At 41.6% G+C, this 22,038-nt stretch overlaps 3 protein-coding genes across 3 annotated transcripts; all 3 read left to right on the forward strand.

The window, feature by feature from the left end:
• The first annotated feature begins 3,249 nt into the window (after positions 1–3,249).
• Positions 3,250–6,574, forward strand: LOC128470096 (fish-egg lectin-like). Its single transcript, XM_053451932.1, has 4 exons — positions 3,250–3,300; positions 3,887–4,114; positions 5,639–5,972; positions 6,121–6,574. The coding sequence occupies exons 1-4, from the start codon at positions 3,252–3,254 to the stop codon at positions 6,278–6,280; spliced, it is 771 nt and encodes a 256-aa protein (XP_053307907.1). The 5' UTR covers positions 3,250–3,251; the 3' UTR covers positions 6,281–6,574.
• Positions 6,575–7,115: 541 nt separating this feature from the next.
• Positions 7,116–14,378, forward strand: LOC128469875 (guanylate-binding protein 1-like). The gene is made up of 12 exons (XM_053451665.1): positions 7,116–7,239; positions 8,056–8,252; positions 8,602–8,729; positions 9,789–9,898; positions 10,438–10,652; positions 10,812–11,054; positions 11,151–11,431; positions 11,816–12,028; positions 12,525–12,627; positions 13,038–13,231; positions 13,623–13,858; positions 14,131–14,378. The coding sequence occupies exons 2-11, from the start codon at positions 8,063–8,065 to the stop codon at positions 13,836–13,838; spliced, it is 1,893 nt and encodes a 630-aa protein (XP_053307640.1). The 5' UTR covers positions 7,116–7,239; positions 8,056–8,062; the 3' UTR covers positions 13,839–13,858; positions 14,131–14,378.
• A 2,691-nt stretch (positions 14,379–17,069) lies between these two features.
• On the forward strand, positions 17,070–19,480 carry LOC128470460 (adenosine receptor A1-like). The gene is made up of 2 exons (XM_053452353.1): positions 17,070–17,573; positions 18,526–19,480. Exons 1-2 carry the CDS (start codon positions 17,248–17,250, stop codon positions 19,232–19,234), a joined length of 1,035 nt encoding a protein of 344 aa, XP_053308328.1. The 5' UTR covers positions 17,070–17,247; the 3' UTR covers positions 19,235–19,480.
• Positions 19,481–22,038: the final 2,558 nt, after the last annotated feature.

Genomic DNA, 22,038 nt, shown 5'->3' on the forward strand with positions numbered 1-22,038 from the left:
GAAGATGTCGAGATGCTGTCATGAAACCATCAACAAACCATCAAAAACTGAACCAGAAGCAAAGAAAAACCTGTTTAGGAGACTCACAAAGCAGGGTTCATCCCTGCCCAACAGTACTGGCCAGCTAGGCCGGTTCCCAGTCACACACAAAAAAATAAAATCCCAACAGCCAAATGCGTTTCGTGTAGACCCTCTGGGTCGGTGGTCAACAGCCCTACTGAGAAAATCAGCATCAGCATCAGCATTGCCATGGAGTAAACCAGACCGGCGGTGCTGCCCCCCAAACTGAAATGGCTGCAAAGACAAAAACCATCCCAGGATCCTCAGGTTATTGCCTCTACAGGTGTGCATTCGGCGCAAAGGGGCATGGTCGGTGACCCACCAAATAATGTCTAAGGGTCTAAGCCCACTTAATTACCAAACGCTCCTGCTCAATGGTAGCATAGCTTCCGTTCTCTAAAGGTCTTTCTGGGCTTTGGCTGCTTTACGAACAGAAAATGGAAAAACTTGGGTAACCTCTGCAATTTTCCATGCCATCATAGGTTGTGGGGTTTCCCTGACTGACCCCATTCATGGAGAGTCCAGGGAAGTGTAGAAAAGCCCCTTTAAATACCGGGATTTATAACCTTCACCAGTCTGGCTTTCCTTTAACTACTACAGATTCCTCGTCGTATGAAACTCCACTTACACCAGTGGCTTAAAACAATGGGTTTATTAAAATAACAAATACATATACATGAGTATACAGAGAAGCGTCTGAAATACAAGGCTCTATGACTCTAACTACACTATGCTAGTGACTCTATGTGTGCCTGTAAAGATGGGGTGTCCCAGTCACCTCGATGTTATCCTTCTTTCTTTCTCTTTGTTTCTCTCTTTTCTTTGTTGCTCACACAACACCTTTATAGCCACCATGCCCAAACAGTCCCAGACAATCATCTTCTGAGTTTGTGTCCACTCATCCTTAGGAAGGCACAATCGTGTACCTGCACCAGCTGCCTGTAGAGACAGCCCTTGTCCAAGAAGTTAGGTTGCCCCCACAGTGACGTTGATGGTCCTCAGGGCAAAGTCAGGGTGGGTCTCTGGAATGTTGATATTGTCTCCTGCAGTCCTTTTGTTGTAGGAGATTGAAGATTGTATCTCCTGTTTGTTGTTCCCACCAGGTAGAGAGATAGCCCTTTGATGTATTGGGAGTTCCTGGACATTTGGGTTTTGCCCCTAGTGTAATTCCTTGTAACTGGTTTACCCAAGAGGAATCCCATTGTGTTGGGAGCCAGCTGTTGTCCTTGGAGATTAATAATACTTGACTTATATTTATTACATCTCCCCCCTTTGTGTCTGAACGTAAACCCAGTTTGCTGTGGCTGGAAAAACATTCAAAATGGTCAAGAATAAAATCCATGATGCAGGTCCTCTTCAGATTAGTGGTTTTGTATGTTTGGATTTCCGTGGCATGTCTAGCCTTGGATGTCAGGCGCTTCAGTGATTTACAAAGAACGATTTGCACAATAAAACATATAATAGTACAAATGAAAATAATAACAACGGGATGAAACATATAATACATAAAATTCCTTTTATAAAATGATTGTCCAAAAATATGATCCCAATGATTATTTTTGGAAATAGAATCAATGTGAGGAATAAGTTGTTCCCCTTGGAGATGTTGAATTACCACCTTAGTTTGATCATCAGATTCTTTCATTTTTTTAAGTAGGCCAATGTCTGATTCTAATACTTTACTCCATTTAAATAGAATAGTAGCATCCCTGAGGTTAGGAGGTATCACTGAAGTGTTTATAGAAGGGAGGTATTCAACAGAATGTCGACTGATGAATGGAATCCTAAATAGAATGCCAGAATTGTTTAAAATAGTCAAATTACCCCCACAATAGAGTCCTCTAGACAAGGTGTAATTACAAGGGCATATCTAATGCCTGATGAAGCTGATGCATGTGGACCAATAAAATCGATTTGTAAGGACTGGCAGGGGCCATCGGCTAAGGGAACTCTTTGTAATGTAGGTCTTTGGCCCTTTGGTCTGGGATTATTTTGAATACGGATTAGACATTCCTGTATCACTCGGTTCACCATATCAATCATTTTTGGCCAGTAATATGATCTTTCAAGTATGTTAAGTGTCGATCGGACACCTAGGTGACCCCAACGTGTGTGTGCTTCCTGAGTTATAGGTACCACAAAAACAAGTCCTTCATTTGTCTTAAATCCTGCCCACTGACTAGAAGGCCAGTAGAAGCTGTTGAGATGCCACCATGAAACCATCAACAGCCATAACGTTGTATGTCAAAAAGTGCTTCTTTACTATTTTTTGGGAACTACTACTCGTTCCTCTTAAGATATAGACCCAACCAAAAGCAAAGAAAAACCTGTTTAGGAAACTAACTAAACAGGGATAATTCCTACCTAACAGTACTGGCCAGCTAGGCCGGTTCCCAGTCACACAAAAACAACCCCTTTGTATAAGAGCCCTACTGAGAAAATCAGCGTCAGCATTGCCATGGAGTAAACCATCTCATGATCAATGTTCCATCTAATTTTTCTTAGTTGGCGTGCGCACAAAATTTCTCTTGTGCAAAAATTTTCACAGAGCAAAAATTTTGTGCGCACAATATCCACACCGCATAAAGTTTCAAAAAAATTATATTTTTTTTCTTTTTTGGGGGAAAAACTGTTGTTCGCACAAGTTTTGGACGTGTGCGCTCCCTTAAAAAGCTATGTGCGCGCGCATAAGCGCACAGCTTAGAGGGAACACTGCTCATGATCCTCGGGTTCTTGTCCCAACTGGTGGACATTCAGTGCAAGTGGTCGGTGACCAGGGTCTCCGTAGCCCACTTAATTGCCTTCTGTATGGTACGGTCAGTGGTCAGCAGAAAAACTCTCATTAGACTAAATAGGGCTGGGCAATTTTAATCAGGTATTTACCCTAGAAGCTGGTGAACAGCGTGCTTTCCATGCGCAGACTTATATACCTACCCTCAACTAACCGACCCCCAGTGACCCCGTCACATAATTCATAAATATTTTTGGAGTTTGGATGAAACATTGTAAAAAAAGATAGCCAGTGTACAAGTATTTTTTAACCCAGCCTTTACCAATGAAACTGGGTGTACGTTAAATCCTTCTCGCCCCCAGGCATGTTATCTCTGGAGAGGAGGAGTCCCAGACAGCTGCTGTATATATAAGTCGCTCCAGTCCACCTTTACACATTCTTTTGGTTTAACCTCCAGATGATGAAGCTTTTCCTTTGTTTGGCCTTCCTGGGCACAGGAGTCTCTGCAGGTAAGTCAACGCTACCGAGCAATTTATCGGCTGGGTATTCAACAAGGGAGAGTCTTTCGTTTATCTATATAGATATTCATTTAATTAATTTAATAAATGTTTATTTAAATTGTGCTTATCATGCAAAATCTTCCGGGTAATTGGAAAAATATTCCAATTTTTGGAAGGAAAATCGTAATATATTATTACTCTTTTTTTCCCCCAAAAAACTTGATCTTTTTTTGTTGTTTTCTTATTTTTTCTCCTTTCATTTTCTTTGTTTTTTTTTGTTTGTTTGTTTGTTCTTTTTGCCCATATCTGTTATGGAGAAACTTAAGATATTACGGTGCAAAGATTTACATCTGAAGCCATAGAAACTATTCAGATGTCTGTAGAGTGTTTCCTTATTTTCTTGTGTTCTGCACCAAAATGTATATGTTTATAAATTTTCTCCAATTTCTTTTATCTACTGTATCTTCTCATCACGATAACGCGAAAGCACCCAGGAACTTCCTGTCTTATGATGTGTGGTGCTTAGCTTTGTCCCGTTGCTCATATATGTGTTGCTCCCGTTATCGCCATTTGTTATCGCCATTTCTTCCCGCAGTGCTGCAGTGCACGGTGATGCCTGGGAAGCTGAAGCAGATAGATGCTGGTAATGGGGAGGTTTATGGCGTCAATGAAAAGGATGACATTTACCGCTGGAGTGGGGATAACTGGGTCCCGATCCCCGGAAAACTCATTCATGTGAGCGTGGGACCCGCCGGTGTCTGGGGCGTCAACAGACAAACTTTTATCTATAAGCTGCAGGACAACAACTGGGTGCAAGTAACAGGTAACAGGAGCCAATATGGAGTCCGATGTATGCGGGCCCCGGGATTTACGAGATCTGTGACTTCTTTCTTAACCAGAAAGTACCATGGAAAACAAATATATATAACCCCCAGCGCTGTATACAGTAATATAACCCCCCAGCGCTGTATACAGTAACATAACCCCCAGCACTGTATACAGTAATATAACCCCCAGCTCTGTATACAGTAATATAACCCCCCAGCGCTGTATACAGTAACATAACCCCCAGCGCTGTATACAGTAATATACCCCCAGCGCTGTATACAGTAATATAACCCCCAGCGCTGTATACAGTAATATAACCCCCAGCGCTGTATACAGTAATATAACCCCCAGCACTGTATACAGTAATATAACCCCCAGCGCTGTATACAGTAATAACCCCCAGCGCTGTATACAGTAATATAACCCCCAGCGCTGTATACAGTAATAACCCCCAGCGCTGTATACAGTAATATAACCCCCAGCGCTGTATACAGTAATATAACCCCCAGCGCTGTATACAGTAATATAACCCCCCCAGCGCTGTATACAGTAATATAACCCCCAGCACTGTATACAGTAATATAACCCCCCAGCGCTGTGTACAGTAATATAACCCCCAGCACTGTATACAGTAATATAACCCCCAGCGCTGTATACAGTAATATAACCCCCAGCGCTGTATACAGTAATAACCCCCAGCGCTGTATACAGTAATATAACCCCCCAGCGCTGTATACAGTAATATAACCCCCAGCGCTGTATACAGTAATATAACCCCCCAGCGCTGTATACAGTAATATAACCCCCAGCACTGTATACAGTAATATAACCCCCCAGCGCTGTATACAGTAATATAACCCCCAGCGCTGTATACAGTAATATAACCCCCAGCGCTGTATACAGTAATATAACCCCCAGCACTGTATACAGTAATATAACCCCCCGGCGCTGTATACAGTAATATAACCCCCAGCGCTGTATACAGTAATATAACCCCCAGCGCTGTATACAGTAATATAACCCCCAGCGCTGTATACAGTAATATAACTCCCAGCGCTGTATACAGTAATAACCCCCCCATCACTCTAGAATGACTGAGCCGTTCTATTGTTCCCCGCAGGCAGTATGATAAGGAGTCGGGGGGTTTGTTTAGTAGATCGGGGCTCAGATAAGATAAGAGCGAGAATTCATATAAATCACTAATATGCAGCTGCCTGAAAACATCATATTATGGGGTAAAAAGACTACACCTGGGGTAAAAAAAAGACCCCGATAATTTTGAAAAAAATGTTTAATCTGATACTAGCAATTGACAGGAGCTTCGCTTTAAAAAAAGTCCAAAAAGAAAACCATGCAGGATAAGCGTAGTGTCTGTGGAGAATAACAAAATGTGGGTCTTTTTCTTTAGAAGAGGACACACTGACCGATGACACTATTAGCGAGGAAGTTATACTCCGCAGAGGATAAATTATTTGGATTACAAGTATTTAGATATCATGATCCCGATCTTCCCTTGCAGGACTCCTGAAGCAGATAGACGCCGGTGGTGAGAAGTACCTGTCCGGCGTGAATGGCTTGGATTCGATTTACTGCTTGAATCAAGAACACACCATGTCCAGGTCTGCTTCCTTGCCCTTCCTCTTCATCGACGGGAGTCTGAAATATTACAGCTGCGGCCCTTTGGGCTGCTGGGGCGTCAACAGCAACAACCAAATTTATTACCGCTATGGCGTCAGTCCATCAGCCTGCCGTGGCAGCCACTGGAAACAGGTCGACGGCAGTCTGATCATGGTGGAAGTCGGCACAGATGGCTCCGTGTACGGGGTGAACTCAGCAGGCAATGTATACAAAAGGTCAGTGTCTGAGTAACGGTTCTTCGCGTGTTCGTCACCATTAGCTCACTAAATATCACACCGGCATAGCGTGTAGGCCGCATTGACCCACCTGTGAGATCACGAAGACGTTGTTAATAACCCAACACTGTCCTTTCTTTTTTGGCAGAGAGGGAATTTCTGCAGCAACACCGACTGGGACCTCGTGGACTCAACTGGATTTCGGTGGCGCGTTTAAACACGTCGCTTACGATCAGGGGATTTTGTGGCTTCTCACTGAAAAAGAGGACATCTTCAAATGTACCGTCGGCAGAAGAACTCCTGCGTAGCCAATGTCTCAGCGCTAATGTTTTCATTAAAAGAATGTTGAGGTTCATCTGAGTGATAATACTATTAGTAGAGTGTTCCCCAAGAATGGAGTACTTTCACCGGGGCTTTTTTGTCTTTTTGGAGTCATCTTCGCGCTGACTGACTACCTTCACACTTACAGCCTGCGATTACCCCCCCGTTATGGGATTTCAGAATATGGGGCTGGGTGATGGTTCTCCATGCCTCCTGTCATTCTACTCAGTAATAAATTAATTTCAAGCCTTTCAAAACAATAAACGGCAGCCATAGTAACATTTCGTGTCTGCATTTCTTATTTTGTGAGTTTTGTGACGGCCACCGACAGACAACAAGAACACAACTCATCATACTTACACCGCACAGCGCAGACAGACGCTCACGCACTTCCAATAAGGGGGTTAAAACACACATGCCCAAACATATTGCACTCCGGCATTGAATGGGTTACACTGTCTCCCCCAAAGCTGCTCACTGATTGGCTACGCAGAAACTGAAAAGGAAAAAAAGGCTTCTGGAGACATTCTGTGTTGTTTTGAGGTCTTTAAACCTTCATATTAACAAATAAAATGACAGATCTGCTACGGTTTATTTACTTAACCCCTTAATGACAAAGCCCGTACAGGTATGGGCTCAAAATGCATTGTTTTCAATGGGTTTAGGGAGCGCCCATTGTCCTTAAGGGGTTAACGTGCTACAGAGTGAAATTAATGTTCTAAGTGGGACAGCAGCTTTAAGTAAACACCTTTGATAGCGAGCAGAGTACTAGGTGCAAAAGAAAAGTGAAAGTGCGAGAAGTTTCACTTTCATTCTGAGAGGACAAACCTGTTTATCATCCTGAGAGGACCGCAGGACTGGGAGGAATCGGCAGAAACACAGAAAGGCAACACATCTACCCGAAAGAGCTCCCATAAAAATCAAGCATTAAGAAGCTGCTTAAACGGTAAATACAAGACGAAGAAAGGAGGGAGAACGCAGAGGGGAGAGGAGGACGGGAGGGAGGGGACCTTGGATAGAGAAACAGTCACGATAGCCTTTTGGGGGTATAATTTATTTATATAAACCATTCCTTCTCTCTATATCTGCATTTCTATTGTGTTCTCTACTTGTTCTGCTGAAATTAATAATATAGCACGCTGCTCCATGTATACTCCTTTTAAACCAGCCAATAGCTTATCCTAAATATAAATTATTAGAACTTTTAACCACTCCAGAAACATCACATCTAGTCGCCGGTACAGCCTAACCACAATCTCCCCTTCTAGCATTTCCCGTAACATCTCCAGCTTCTGCAAGCCACCATCTTGCCGCAAGCTCTAACCCACCCAACCCTTTGTTCCTTTTATGTAAAGATTCTGTTTCCTTCGGCGAGTTATCGCTGCTTCTCTTTACAGCTCTCCTTTCGTCTCAGTCAACCGGTCATCAAGTACTTTTTGGTTTTGTCGAGTCCTGTTGAGTTGGGCTAGTCTGCATAGTTTATGGAAAGTTTGACCAGTTCACTGTCACTTTGACTTCTTATAGGCTGAGCTTGTGTTGCTAAATTGTGTCCAACTTGTTCTGGGTTGCTGTGAGTTTGGATCAGACAGCTACCAGATGGAAGCTTGCCTAGTAGCCCCTCATGGAGACCTGTTCCTGAGTCTTGTCATATGTATGTCTTATGTCATGGAAGGTCCATATCATGGAAAGTGCTTATTTCACATACAGTAACTTCTAAGCCACGCCAACACAATCTGACAAAGCCCGTTCCCTCAACTCCTAGGTCCACCATGGGTGAAGTCCACATGCCAGATCCAGTGTGCCTGATAAAGAACCAGGATGAAGACACTCTAGTCATCAATGACGAAGCTATACAGATTCTTAATTCCATCTCGCAGCCTGTTGTCGTCGTGGCGATTGTTGGAAGATACAGAACCGGAAAATCCTATCTAATGAATAAATTGGCTGGAAAATGTAGTGGTAAGAATGTAATACCCTAAACAAGGATATTCAATATAGATAATTAAACAGATATTTCTGGAGTTTTCGTTCCTTTTTAGAAGTTTTCATTATTATTCTTATTCTTGTTTGGGGGGGGTATGTTTTCAATACAAATATTTACATTAATGAAATGTAAGTTCTCGATATTATTCCCCTAGAGCCACGCACAGGGTGAGAACCCTTCTGAAGCCCATCTCTTGGATAATAAGCCTCTTTTCCCCACCCATGCGCGCGGTTGGTGTCTTTGGTCTGTGAATCAATTCATTTCGTTTCCGAGCAGGTTTTCTCCCATTACACGGTTATTTTGTTTCTAAAACACTCTTTATAGGATTTGCTCTCGGAGCGACAGTTCAGTCCAAGACTAAAGGGATCTGGATGTGGTGTATTCTTCACCCAACAAAACCCAACCATACCCTTGTGCTGCTGGATACAGAGGGATTGGGGGATGTGGAAAAGGTAAGTAAAGTTTAATTTTTACTAATGGGTTGTCCATGCTGTTCCACCATTACCTAAATGCCATTGACTTTTCTTTCTCAGAACTCTATGTATATGGCGCCACTTCAATGGCTTCCAGTAGCTTTCAGGTTCTAAATTTAAAGATCAAGTTCCCGTGTCTCATTTTGTGAGGCTCTGTCTCACCCTACATGACTTTAAAGATCCTTCAAAGACCAATATATGTGAACAAAGGATCCTCCTTGATATCATCTTATCTAGGTACTCATTTGCTCACTTTGAGTATTCAAACCATGGCCCTCGCCCTTCAGTAACGGGTAATCGTCATTGCCTATAAGGATAATTATTTTATTACAGGCGAGTCTGTCCAGGGGGCTCCGCTGCTGCCGCGCGTCCGTCCCGCGTCCCGCTCCCTCGGGTGGGGGCGTCCTCCATCGCGTCCTCCAGCGCTGCTCTCCGCCGGGGATCACCCTCTTTTCCGCCCTTGGCCGTCATGGCGTCGGTCTCTCCTGCCGGGGGTCTGGGGCGGGGGTCCTGGAGGGGTTCTTCGCTTGTCCCCGGTGGGCTGGAAGTGCGCACACGTGCACACTGTCATGGCGGAATCCCATACCCCGCAACAGCATGCGTCATGCTAGGGGGCGGGTCCTCTCGCTATTTAGCTAATTGGCTGATTATTTGTTGCAGCTGTTTGGCACCAAATTTAAACCCCCTGCTCACTCTAATCTGAGCCCTTGTGTGGTACATACGTTATCACTGTCTCAGTGTGCTATATGTCTGATATACTGGTTTTCTGACTCCTGCTTTGTTCCTGACTACTCTCTGATCGCCGCCTGGATTGACTTCGGATTGCTTTTTGAACTTTGCCTGTTTGCTGCCTGCCTTGACCTTGGACTGTGACCTGTTTTTGCTATTTGAACTTTCCCGCTGCTATCCCACTATTCCTCCTACAACTACTCGTCCGGATAGCTCACCATTCTGCAAACGGGACCCGTCTCTTGTCGGATCGATACATATGATCACCTAATAACATTGCTTGTGTTACAAAATCTCCTTTCGTTTTAGGGGGACAGTAATAATGATGCCTGGATCTTCTCTCTTGCCATTCTGTTAAGCAGCACCCTAGTGTATAACAGTGTTACTACGATTGATCAAGACAGTCTGGATAAGCTACAGTATCTTTCACTTTGTCCATTCATCAATTACTTTAGAGTAACGGGTTAGAATGCTACGTTATTATTTCTGTCCATTGGGAATCCACTTCCACACTTGACTTTATATAATGTAACTCCGGGACGACTCCGGATTTATTGTGTAGAACATCAAGAATATTCGTCTTTGGAATTGTAGCTAAAGTATCTGATAAAACCACGGATCCAATTCCTCAGCATAAGAAAACCCTTCATATGGAGATGGAGGAGCAGAATTTCATTTTATTCTTGTATCTTGTAGCTGTGTGTGCAGTCGCCCAATAATATATTTGCCCCCAACCATGGGAAATATCTAAAGTCACCCATGGAAGGCACTGATATTTGTCACGCAACTACACTACGTGTTGTACTTTAGAGAAAACTCAATTCTTTAGGAATTTGAAAGCATTTTTTAATATTTTCTAATAAATTCAGTGGGAATCGTTGGAACTGGTCCTCAAACTTTGTTTCTATTGATGTCTATCTGTCAGCCGTGTTCTTCGCTGTTCCTTAACCTCTCCTAGTTATGTGACGGAACTCACAGAGCTGATAAAGGTAAAATCAACAAATGATTTGTCAGCAACAAATGAAGAGGAAGAGGAAGACGAATCCGCAGATTTTAAGAAGTTCTTCCCTAATTTCATATGGTGCGTCCGGGACTTCTTTTTGAAGCTGGAAATGGACAACAAAGTAATCACGGAAGATGAGTATCTTCACAATGCCCTGAGACTCAAACAAGGTACTGATGCTCGGGGATAATTTATGTTGATTGACTACTATGCAAATGTCTGGAATTTCACGTGATCTCTTCACGTTACGAATAATTTACCTGGATGTTCATAGCAGAAATTAGTTATTAATCTCTGTATCAATATTTTTATATATATTCACTTTTCAGGATGTTCAAAAAGTAAAGCACAATACAATCGTCCCCGGGAATGCATCCTCCATTATTTCCACGCGCACAAGTGTTTTGCGTTCGAGAGACCCGCGTATGAAACAGACCTGCAGCGTCTGGAGGAGTTGACCGAGTCTCAGCTATCTCCCAGCTTTCTACACAAAGCCAAGCAATTTTGTGAATTTGTCTACGAGACGAGCAAAGTCAAACGCTTGCAAGGAGGACATAGTGTTACAGGAAGGAGTGAGTGACCTCATAAAGTGTCTGCCGATGTGCACTTTATAGCAGTTGGGTAACTCTAGGGTAACTCTACCCTTTTGCCTGTCTTTTATGTCCTAGTGCTGGGGTCTCTTGCCACCTCTTACGTGGAATCCATAAAGAATGGCTCCATTCCCTGCATGGAGAATGCAGTTCTGTCTCTGGCAACAGTCGAAAATACAGCAGCTACTAAGGAAGGTCTGTCCATCTACATGGATAAAATGAGCCAGGGAGATATTGTGTTTCCCATGGAGCAAGAAGACTTCTTGAAGCTTCACAGTGATTGTGAAAACATGGCTGTGGAAGCCTTCCTAAAGAGGTCTTTCAAGGATGATAAGCGAGAATATCAGACAAAGCTCATGGTGAGTTAAACTTTAAGCTCCAGAGAGGTTGTCCACTATGTCCTCTTGTGTTTGGGCCTGCTTTCGCCAAAATGGTATATCAACAAGGTAAGAATTCTTACACATTATTATTGTAAACTAGCCCTTTTAAGAAAAAAGTTGCTGTGAAAAAAGCTGTAAACTTTTCTCGGGACTGGACAGGATAGTACTCATTGAGCAGGAGCCATATATGTTTACATAGAAGGTATATATGTCTGTGCAAATCTACAGCATGTAAACAATAACAAGTATTTGTTCAATAAAAAGGTTTTTCTAGGAAAAAGACTGATGATGACGGTGCTTTTGTGACTTTACTTGACCCTCTCTATAAGTTGTGGGTTTTTTTTGTTTTTTTTTTCTTAACAGATTGACCTAAATCAGAAATTTAATGAATTCCGTAGTACCAATGAAGAAGCTTCCATCAAAAAGTGCAAAGATATTATTCAGGAACTCGATGCTAGTCTAGAGCAAAAAATAAAGAATGGCGACTTCTCTAAGCCTGGGGGACATAAAGAGTTTGTTGCTGAGAAGCAGAGAATACTGAACAGCTATGAGAACATCCCCGCAAAAGGAGTAAAGGTGTGTACACTGGCCATACACTGTATTGTTTGCCACCAAATCCTAACACCCTGGATCAGCCGGTCCTGACATAGTTGTATTGCTTCTCATAGAGTCGTTACGGTAAGACATTAAATTCACAGAGACTCCGCTGCACTTTATGGCCTTGGTTCGACACCATTAATGTGGTGGCACAGTGGTGAGAAGGTTACAATCCACACAGCTTGGTTAGAACTTCCAAATCCCAAGATAAGAAACATACATTTATGCATGTGAGAGTGGAGATGAATCCCTTTTAAAATCCATACAAACGCTTAAAGGGACCTTTATTGTCCCTGCTGATACCTCCCCCGCACCCTTAAACTTAAGGCCTGCCATAGAGCCCTGAAGGTCGTCGTGTATCTCCAACATTTCATAGCCCTTTTTGGAGGTCTCCCCAGGTTCTTTTAGGGAGCGCTAAGAGGGAGTAAGGACTCCTTCAAAGAATCGAAGATGTTCTTTGTTTTCCAAAATGCAGGCCAAAGAGGTCCTAGAAGAATTTCTGAAGAACATGGACAGCATTGAAAAATCTATCCTGAGTACGGACAGCTGTTTGTCTAAAATTGACAAGGAAAGAGAATGTAAGTGAGATTAGAAAGTAAGTGATTCAGCTGATGAGTCAATAGCAGATACTCAAGGGGTAAAGCTGGATTTCAAAACCCGATAGATAATACTCGGGTTAACATGATATAGGTGTAAGTCAACTGGAACCCGATGAATTCCACCTCAAATGTAGGTGTCACTTCTCCTAAGTTCCAGAGGGTTAGATGTCTACATGCTCTCGTTCCCCATCAGTTTAAGCACTTGGTGGAGACTTGGAGAACCTGGTCAAAAACATAAGGCTTTGAGTCTCCAAGATGTGTAATAGAATACCCCCTCTCTACCCCTGCAGGTAAATGCACAGGGGGGTGATAGAGAGGAACAAGTGTTCATAAGGTCCTCAAAAGGTTTGTGACAACAGTCTTGAGTGTTTGTCTTTTTTTCTCTCCAGTGGAAAAGATGAGGAATGAGGCTCTCGCGTACAAACTGCAGTTGGAAACTGAGGAAAGAGAGCGTTTACAACAAATACAAGGGGAGCAAAAGAAGAATCTTGAGGCTCAACTCCAGATGCTGATGAAAAAACTGGAGAATGAGAGATCAGAAATGAAGAGAGAATTTGAGTGGGTGATTGACCAGAAACAGAAGGTATATTGAAACAAGGACACTCAATACTAAAAGAAACAAGACGTTCAAGTGAATGAAAACTCTTAACCATAATTATTATGTTTTATGGAACCCTGAACTCAATGAGTTTCACTGGGAAGATGGCTGGGGCTAAACGGGGCTTTTATGATATCCCAGGTTATCCCCACCAAGTTCCTTCAAAAGCTGAGCAAGGGTCGAGGCTGAGTTATAGTAAGTGGAGCTGTGCCTGAGCCAGTTAAATAAATGCGGCCCCGTTGACCTTATACATATCCAGCCATACGTATTCTCTAACCATGGGACAATACTTTGTAACATTTTATCAGCCTACCGGTTATTTCTTCGCTGACTTTGTTGGCGCCTTTAATCTCTGTCTTTGCTCTTACGTGTCTAGGAAAAGGATATTTGGATGAGTCAAGGTTTCAAGAACAAGGCGGGCATGTTGGACCTGCAGATTGAGGATCTGGAAAAAAAGAAAGCTGAGACGGGAATGATAGATATAGTAATGAATGGAGTCGGCCTTCTCGCAGACGCAGCATCTCTTGTGTTACCTGGAGTATGTGGAAAAGTCGCCAAAGGGGCCGCCATTCTGTTGAACCGTTTTTTTTAAATAGACCATCTTTCTGGAGTGTAAGATGTGTTTGGTTATCATTAATTACTTTGTTTTGCTAGTTATTAAATGTTACAAAAGTAAAAAAAAAAACACCCTAAGAAATAAATATCTATATAATGGACATTACCTTAACTCTTGGGTGGGGGTGTGTAGAGTTAAGAAAAAAAATAAACAACCCCCCAAGTCATATGGAAAAGACATTAAAATTTATCTGGAATTTTACAAGATTTTATTTTGATTTAGATACCCTTTTTTATTTTATTCAGAAGCTTTCTTTTTCTTTCCATAGACAAAGGGACCTGTTAACCAAGAACCAGCAGACGCAATCAGTTTTACCGGACAAGAATCAGCAAGACATGTTAACTCGTTCTAGAATTGGTGCAAGAAAGCAACATATTTAAAATGATTAAACATATTAAAAATATCTTATTTCGAAAACTCTTTTTTAATACACAACATATGGGCGGTTTTTCCTGTACATTTTTCTTAATTCATATTAAATATCGCATTCCATGAGTAGAAACTGACTTCCAAAAACTGGCACTTTTTCATTTTTTTTTTTAAACTATTTTTTCTTTGTTTTTTTCTCATGTGTTGCATTTTTTATTTTAACCAAAAACCGAAATTCAAATCAGATATATAAGGAATGAGAACCGACTTTAATACAAAAATCAGATTTAAAAAGTTTTCAGAAACATCAAGGTGTTTCCTCAAAGCAGTTGTAGATTTCGCTTTTGACCCCGTAATATATTGGATATTTGCCATTTGTATGAGTTCTCGCAAAGTTATCACTTACACACTGACTTTTTATCATGCTGCCCATGGGAAACAATAGAATGGCTCGGTCTTAATCACCCAGCTGGGGCTTAATAAAACCAAAAAAGAGAGATAAAAATAAAGTTAATTAATGTTACGTCAACTGCGAATTAAAAAAGATACTATTTAAAAATCTACTCATCTACTCTGTGATTCAAATCACTTTTTAATTATTAATTCTCAAAATAATAATATTACAATTTTTACTTACTTGAGTAGCGCTGGGCAGTGCCCCAGGATTGATGAAGCCGTTCACAGGGTAAGGAGGTTGATGCTGAATTTAAACACAATTACATTTTAATTCTAGAATAGAGTTGAAGACAAAGTGCAGGAAGAGCATCCCCTCCCAGGTTGTCTTCATTTTATAGATACGGTCCCTTGCATCGAAGGAACATTAGGTTTGGGAGATCGAGAATGAAGTTTTAATGGGATCTAAACGTGGGGAAGTCTTCGAAAACAAGAGGTACCAGATTGTAGCGTATTACAAGGTTGTGTAAAGCTGTGAAAAGACCTCGTCGTTGAGTATGTTCTCCTGCTCTACAATGACTACCTCCAATCACGAGATGGTTAAAAGCCTCAGAGTAACAAAGTAAGATGCATATATTTTGTAGAAATTAGCTCATTTGTGATTAATATACAGTGTTTTTGAATTATTATGTTAACCGCGTAGCATAAGGAATTAGTCTTCTCACCGGGGTATAGACAGGAAGAGCGTCAGGGTTCGGAATATGATCAAGTAGCTGCAGAAAAAAAAAATATATATCAAATTTTATTTTTCCTTAGGTAGTTAATCTAATCTAAAAATGATCTTGTTTTAAAAGTATTGCTCCAGTCGTAATAATCTTTTCTTCTTCATATTGTACACAAAGTCCGAATGATCTCTGAGACTCACCTGATACAAGAAGCCTGTTGACTGTACATAGGAAATTGTTTCGGGCTACAGAATTATAGAGAACATAAATGGGAAAATATTAGTATATAACATCTTACATTTTTATGTGTTTTTTTTTATTATTTTTTTTTATTATTTATTTTTATATTTATTTTATTTTTTTAATTTGATTTTATTTATATATATTTTATAATATAATAAAATAATATAATAAAAAATATAATATAAAAGCCAGAACATAAATGGGAAAATATTAGTATATAACATCTTACATTTTTATGTGGTTTTTTTATTATTATTTTTATTATTTATTTTTATATTTATTTTATTTTTTTAATTTGATTTTATTTATATATATTTTATATAATAAAGCTTCACAAGTTCCACATTAGAGGCAGGTCCTAGAGCTGCCTGTAGGTTTCTTTTGTATCTTTGTTTTTGTTTCATGCTTGCCTGTACCCCTGTCCTTTCAATTGGTTTGCCATGCCTACGTGCCACCTGGATCTGTACCATCGGACCAGGTCTGACCATGGATCCTGTAGGTATGGCATGCACTTGGTTATGTACCGGATGCCTACTAATCTGTATACTAGACTCCCAGACACCTACTTTGGGATGACCTAACCTAGTTAAAAAAAATGAAATATGATGTCATTTTCTGGTCTCCACATTATGTGATGCCTACCTGTCGGGGACCTTGAAATAAACACCTCTCCTGTTAAATCCCGTTATGTACATCCCCTCTCCCTTCTCTCCCGCAAGCCTTAGATAATGAGAGTTAACTGTTGAGAACCGGTGATATATACGTGGGAAATAATAGCAGTCATATGTCCGCTGAAATACAATATCTTTGGACAGAAGGCTCAGTAATCCAGGTGAGTGTGTTTTCTGAGGCTATAAAGATAAGAGGTTCGTCAACTTCAATCTCGACGAAAGAAGAAGGGGCACGGAGGGAAGACTCGGAAACTGAAAGAAGGTAAGAGAAACGAAAGATGGCTATTGTAAAGAACGTTAGAAAAGTGGTTTTTCAAGGCACACGCAAATGAGTTACTGTTTATTCTAATCGGTGAGTATAAAAATAAATATCCTGTTTATCTTACTTGTTGGAATATGGAGATATAATAATAATAATAAATAGTGAATGGGATTAAAATGGTTTTGTTTCTAATGTTAAATGTCATACAGAATTTTATGGCATTGCATCTGCAGATATTTTCCATAGAGTCCAATGGCCGAGAGAGGGTATTTGTGTATTTACAGTATTTTGCTTGATTTATCCAAAGTAAGTATCCTTTTCTTCTAAATGAAAAAACATTGCAGATGCCTCCAAGTCAACCTCTGGGACGGCAAACATAACATGCTATCCAGATTTAACCATATCACTTAATAAACTCAACTAATTGTAATATTATAAAAATCTTAAAACTGTGGCAGATCCACAGCCTTTGGGGACAAGAGTAGAAACCCCTGGTGATCATGTTGTATTGAGCATGACCTTAACATAATTTGTCATTCTGTGGGAGGAATACAAACTTCATGAATGGAGACTTCATACCTGAACTGGGAAGTCCATCATGTCCCCTAGCTACTTGGGGTTAAGACTCGTGGATTGCTTTGGTATCTCTCATGGCACGTTGTCCATGTCTATCTTGAGTATAGTGAACGGCTCTCTTTATTCTTCTATTCTTGTTCTAGGATATGGATAATAACATCCTCTTCGTCTTCCTGGAGATTATACTCGCCCTGTGTATCGTGTCCTTGAATCTTTTGGTCTGTGTCACTGTATACCTACACAAGGAGCTGAGGACAGTCACCAATTTCCTAATTGTGAGCTTAGCTGCGGCAGACATTGGCGTCGGAGCACTTGCCATCCCGTTCTCCATCGTACTGAGTATGGAATACACACTCTGCTTCTATACCTGCATTTTCATCACCTGCTTTCCTTTGGTCACCACGCAATTCTCCATTCTCCTTCTTCTTCTCATCGCAATCAATGCCCATCTGAAGATTAAACTCCCAAACAGGTGGGAAACATAGAAACATAGAAACATAGAAAGTGACGGCAGATAAGAGCCAGAAGGCCCATCCAGTCTGCCCAACCTCTGAGTACTCTCCTTTAGTACTTGCCCTTATCCTATATCTAGCTTGGCATTATGCCTATCCCATGCTTGCTTAAATGACTTTACTGTATTAACATCTACCACTTCCACTGGGAGGCTATTCCATGCGTCCACTACCCTTTCCGTAAAGTAATATTTTCTGATGTTACCATTAAACCTTTGCCCCTCTAGTTTATGCTTGTGTCCTCTTGTTGCGGTTTTATTTCTTCTTTTAAATAAACTTTCTTCCTTTACTTTGTTGATTCCCTTTAAGTATTTAAATGTTTCTATCATATCCCCCCTGTCCCGTCTTTTTTCCAGGCTATATAGGTTAAGATCCTTTAACCTGTCCTGGTAAGGACATCTTTCAACCCTGAGACCTTGTAGTTAGGAGAAGGTAGCTGCTAGGTACGAGTGATCAGTTGAGCGATGGTAATACCTATGAATTCTCATGGGTTTCTGTACAGGCTCTGAGTCTTCTTCATTGCTGGGCTTCCAAGATAGTGTCTTCCTTACCTTGTGGGGAGGGGACAAAATATTTTCCCATTATGACTTAGTAGGGATGACTGGTCCAGAATTTCTAGATCTGGTGATGAACCAATGATATGATTTGAAATTTGAAATACTGAAAATAATAATAAAAATGTAATATATTGTATACTTTTCACTACTGGTCAGCTGATTTTTAGGAAGAATTGGTAATTTTATGAAGTTTGTAAGTGAATAAAGAGGGGTTTTGAATCATACTCCAGAAGCATGTTAGGAAGATACCAGTTGTTTCATTTCACAATAACATGGCTGGTAATATATAAGTGCAAGATACTTTCCAGATGAAACCTACCCTTGTATTTATTGACCCTGTGATATTGTTTTTCAGCTACTCCGCATGCGTGACCAATCGCCGCCTGGCTTTAGCTGTGATACTTTGTTTCCTGCTCTCCTGCCTCATTGGCTTCTCTCCGATGATGGGTTGGAACCAGTTTCAGCAATATGTAGGTGGCAACAGGTCTCTATCTGCCTCAGAGAGGTCCTTGAGAGGTCTCCTACTTTCACGCAGCGCAAGAGATCTTTCCAAGGCTTATTTCAGCCACAAAGAGGTCTCAAACACCAGCAAGGTTCATGGGGACCACCTGGGTTGTTGTACCCTTACTGCGGTGTTCAGCCCAGAATACCTTGTCTACTTTGTGTTTTTTGGCTGTACTCTGCTGCCCTTGCTCATCATGCTGGCCATTTATGCCGATATCTTCAGAGTGGCCCGAAACCACCTTAGGTCTGCAAAGAAGTGGGAAACACATATGACGCAGACCCTTCTCCTCTTGGTTGGAATCTTCTGCTTGTGTTGGATCCCACTCAATGCCATCAACAGCCTTAGGCTCCTTTGTCGATCCTGCACCGTCCCTAACTCTATTATATTCTTGGTTGTGCTGTTCTCACATATGAACTCATTTGCTAATCCTCTCGTCTATGCCATGAGGAAGAAAGACTTTGGCACTGCCCTTAGATCTGTGTTTCTACGCTTCTTGAACTGCTGGCCATCACCCAAGGTTTGCTGCAACAGAGCGAAGGTTCATCCGCAACCCAGCTGACATGGCGTCACCTCCATACGCTTCAGCCCCTATTCACAATGAACACTACTTTGTATGTATTTCATAAATGTAAATGAAACAGAGCAAAACAGTTGCTGGCTGTGATGTAGAGCTATAACTAAACCAAAAGGTAATCCTTTAAAAGAAAAAAATATTAATTCTCCTTATCCTTTTTACTCTTCTGATCAGAAAATGCTCAGTAACCTGGAAGTTCCCTCAATATCCTAAATACATATTTAATTTCAGTGGAAATGTTCACAATGAGAACCTTTAAGAACATAGTCCCACCATCATAGGGCAGGCACACAGATGGTCCTTCACGTTGTTACCTGTGAAAGAACCACATGAGAAGAACCACCACCAGAAGGATATTTACATTCTGCCAAAACAGTGAACGGTTTGCAAGATAAAAATGTATTTAACCAATCTAATATGTATATAGTGTTTTATTATTATTATTATTTAAATAGCACCCTCGTATTCAGCAGCTCCATTTTATAACCGAATACCTCCTCGCTCAGATGTACCCTTCTGCTTCCGCAAGACCATAGTATGTAGTGGAAGGCCTGTCGATGACGTTAGTGAAACGGATTGTATATGTAAATATATATATATATATATATTGTAAGGCCAGACAGTCTTCACCTAATGTATCGTCTAATGTATTGTCTTAGTCGGTCAGTTCGAGGTTTGTCCGACCCTTTGAATGTACGGACTGTGAGAAGCTCTGTGGAAATTGTTGGCGCCATATAAATAAAATATAATAATATATGAGCGGTGCTTAAATCTGCGATGATGGGGAGAAGCCTCCTAGAAGCTTCCTCTCTAAAATCAAAGCACTTCTAGATAGTCTCTTAGCAGGCTGTGAGGACACTCTCTGGCTTTACAATGCGGAGCTGACGATCCGGAGCGGAGGGAGAGCGGCCAGTGGTACCGATTGATTATTATTTTGTCAATGCACCGTGAAACAGAACAAGAACGTCCTCCTAATCTAGAGGCAGATGGCAAACAACTCAGGCCATTGACTGTACAAATACAGATAACTGAATCAATGGAGCCACATACTGAACAATGCAGAACCACTAACTAATGGATATGCGGTCTGCAGCACGTAGTCTAGGGATGACAGGCTTCCTATAACCACACGGGCTGAGGATGATGGGAGCCAAACAAGACATTGTGTAAGGTTGGGTAGACACCCCAAAAGAGACTACTAATTGGCTTATCTCCTGACTGAGATCTGAGAAATTTGGAGGCCAAGTTAACACCTTAAATTCATTGTTGTTCCTCAAACCATTCCTGACCCATTTTTCTTTATGGCCGGACGCATTATCCTGCTGTCTGAGGCCAATGCCATCAGGGAATACCGTGTCCATGAAATGGTGTACAGGGTCTGCAAACAATGCTTAGGTAGGTGGTACGTGTTAGAGTAACATCCACATGAATGGCCGGACCCATGGTTTCCCAGCAGAACATTTCCCAAAGCCGGTTTGCCTTCTTCCCATAGTGCATCCTAGTGCCGCGTGTTCACCAGGTAAGCAAAGCACCCGGCCATCTACGTGATGTAAAAGAAAACGTGATTCATCAGACTGGCCACCTTCTTCCATTGCTCCATGGTCCAGTTCTTATGCTTACGTGACCATTGTAGGCGCTTTCAGCAGTGGACAGGGGTCAGCATGGGCACCCTGACTGGTGTGCGGAGCCCCATACCCAACAAACTGCCACGCACTGCGTGTTCTGACGCCTTTCTATCCGAACCAGCAGTAACCTTCTCAGCAATCTGAGCTACAGAAGCTGGTCTGTTGGATTTGACGTCAATGAGCCTTGGCTGTCCATGACCCTGTCGCCGGTTGACCGTTTTTGCTTCCATGGACCACTTTTGATGGGTGCTAAGCATGGGAAACCCCACAAGAGCTGCAGTTTTCGAGATGTTCTCACCCAGTTGTCTCGCCATCACAATTTGGCCTCAGATCCTTTTCCCTGCTTCTAACATCAACTTTGAGGGCAAAATATTCACTCGCTGCCTAATATATCCGACCCACTGACAGGCGCCGCGATAACAAGATTATCCGTGGTATTCCCTTCCCCGGTCAGTGCTCAGAACGTCATGGCTGATCTTTATTACTAGCCTAGTTGTCTTGTCCACAATGGATTGGAGCAGTTTACGTAAACAATTGCAAGTCCAGCATTTTGCAAAATGTATGGTTTTATTTTCAGAAAAACCGATGCAAAGAGCTTACACTCAGTTGTAAATTATCTAAAGTATAGTTTATAGATAAAAAAAAATCATTTTTAGTAACACTGGAAGCTGCGTACTGCCCTCTGCGGGGACTAAATTATATTGCATGCAGTTCAGTGGTGAAGACGTAACCTACAATACTTACTCCATTCAAAATAAAATTCAAGTTCACGTACACGGAAACATAGAACCTGCCGGCAGATCGGCCCCATTCGGCCCCCGCCTAGTCGCCCGTTTCCCCTGCTGTAAACACTCAGTCGTATGTCTATCCCATGCGTGAGGCCGAATGGGTTTTATCCGTGGTCAAAGTCTATGTCTCTGTAAGTCGGTCAAATGGGAACAGCAACTTAAATATTTACTTGAACCATTATTATTTAATGACGTATAGCACCGTCATATTCCGCGGCGCTGTACAATAGTTAAACAGGACATGAACCAGTCATGCCTCGCAAAATAGTTTGCGAATAAGGTGCGAAGGGCCCTGTTCATAAGAGCTTACAATCTAGGAGTATATCTATGTAATCCATGTACAATTAATTATATCCTATGCTACATTACCCTAGTG

This window comes from Spea bombifrons, chromosome 12, assembly GCF_027358695.1.
Source record: "Spea bombifrons isolate aSpeBom1 chromosome 12, aSpeBom1.2.pri, whole genome shotgun sequence".
Taxonomy (NCBI): domain Eukaryota; kingdom Metazoa; phylum Chordata; class Amphibia; order Anura; family Pelobatidae; genus Spea; species Spea bombifrons.

Excerpts from the sequence above, each read along its gene's own strand:
- LOC128470460 (XM_053452353.1), top strand. The coding sequence starts at position 17,248 with ATGGATAATAACATCCTCTTCGTCTTCCTGGAGATTATACTCGCCCTG. Across the intron at positions 17,574-18,525 it reads AAGATTAAACTCCCAAACAG|CTACTCCGCATGCGTGACCA; the intron begins GTGGGAAACATA and ends ATTGTTTTTCAG.
- LOC128469875 (XM_053451665.1), top strand. The coding sequence starts at position 8,063 with ATGGGTGAAGTCCACATGCCAGATCCAGTGTGCCTGATAAAGAACCAG. Across the intron at positions 8,253-8,601 it reads ATTGGCTGGAAAATGTAGTG|GATTTGCTCTCGGAGCGACA; the intron begins GTAAGAATGTAA and ends CACTCTTTATAG. Across the intron at positions 12,029-12,524 it reads TCCCCGCAAAAGGAGTAAAG|GCCAAAGAGGTCCTAGAAGA; the intron begins GTGTGTACACTG and ends TCCAAAATGCAG.
- LOC128470096 (XM_053451932.1), top strand. The coding sequence starts at position 3,252 with ATGAAGCTTTTCCTTTGTTTGGCCTTCCTGGGCACAGGAGTCTCTGCA. Across the intron at positions 4,115-5,638 it reads CAACTGGGTGCAAGTAACAG|GACTCCTGAAGCAGATAGAC; the intron begins GTAACAGGAGCC and ends CTTCCCTTGCAG. Across the intron at positions 5,973-6,120 it reads GCAGGCAATGTATACAAAAG|AGAGGGAATTTCTGCAGCAA; the intron begins GTCAGTGTCTGA and ends CTTTTTTGGCAG.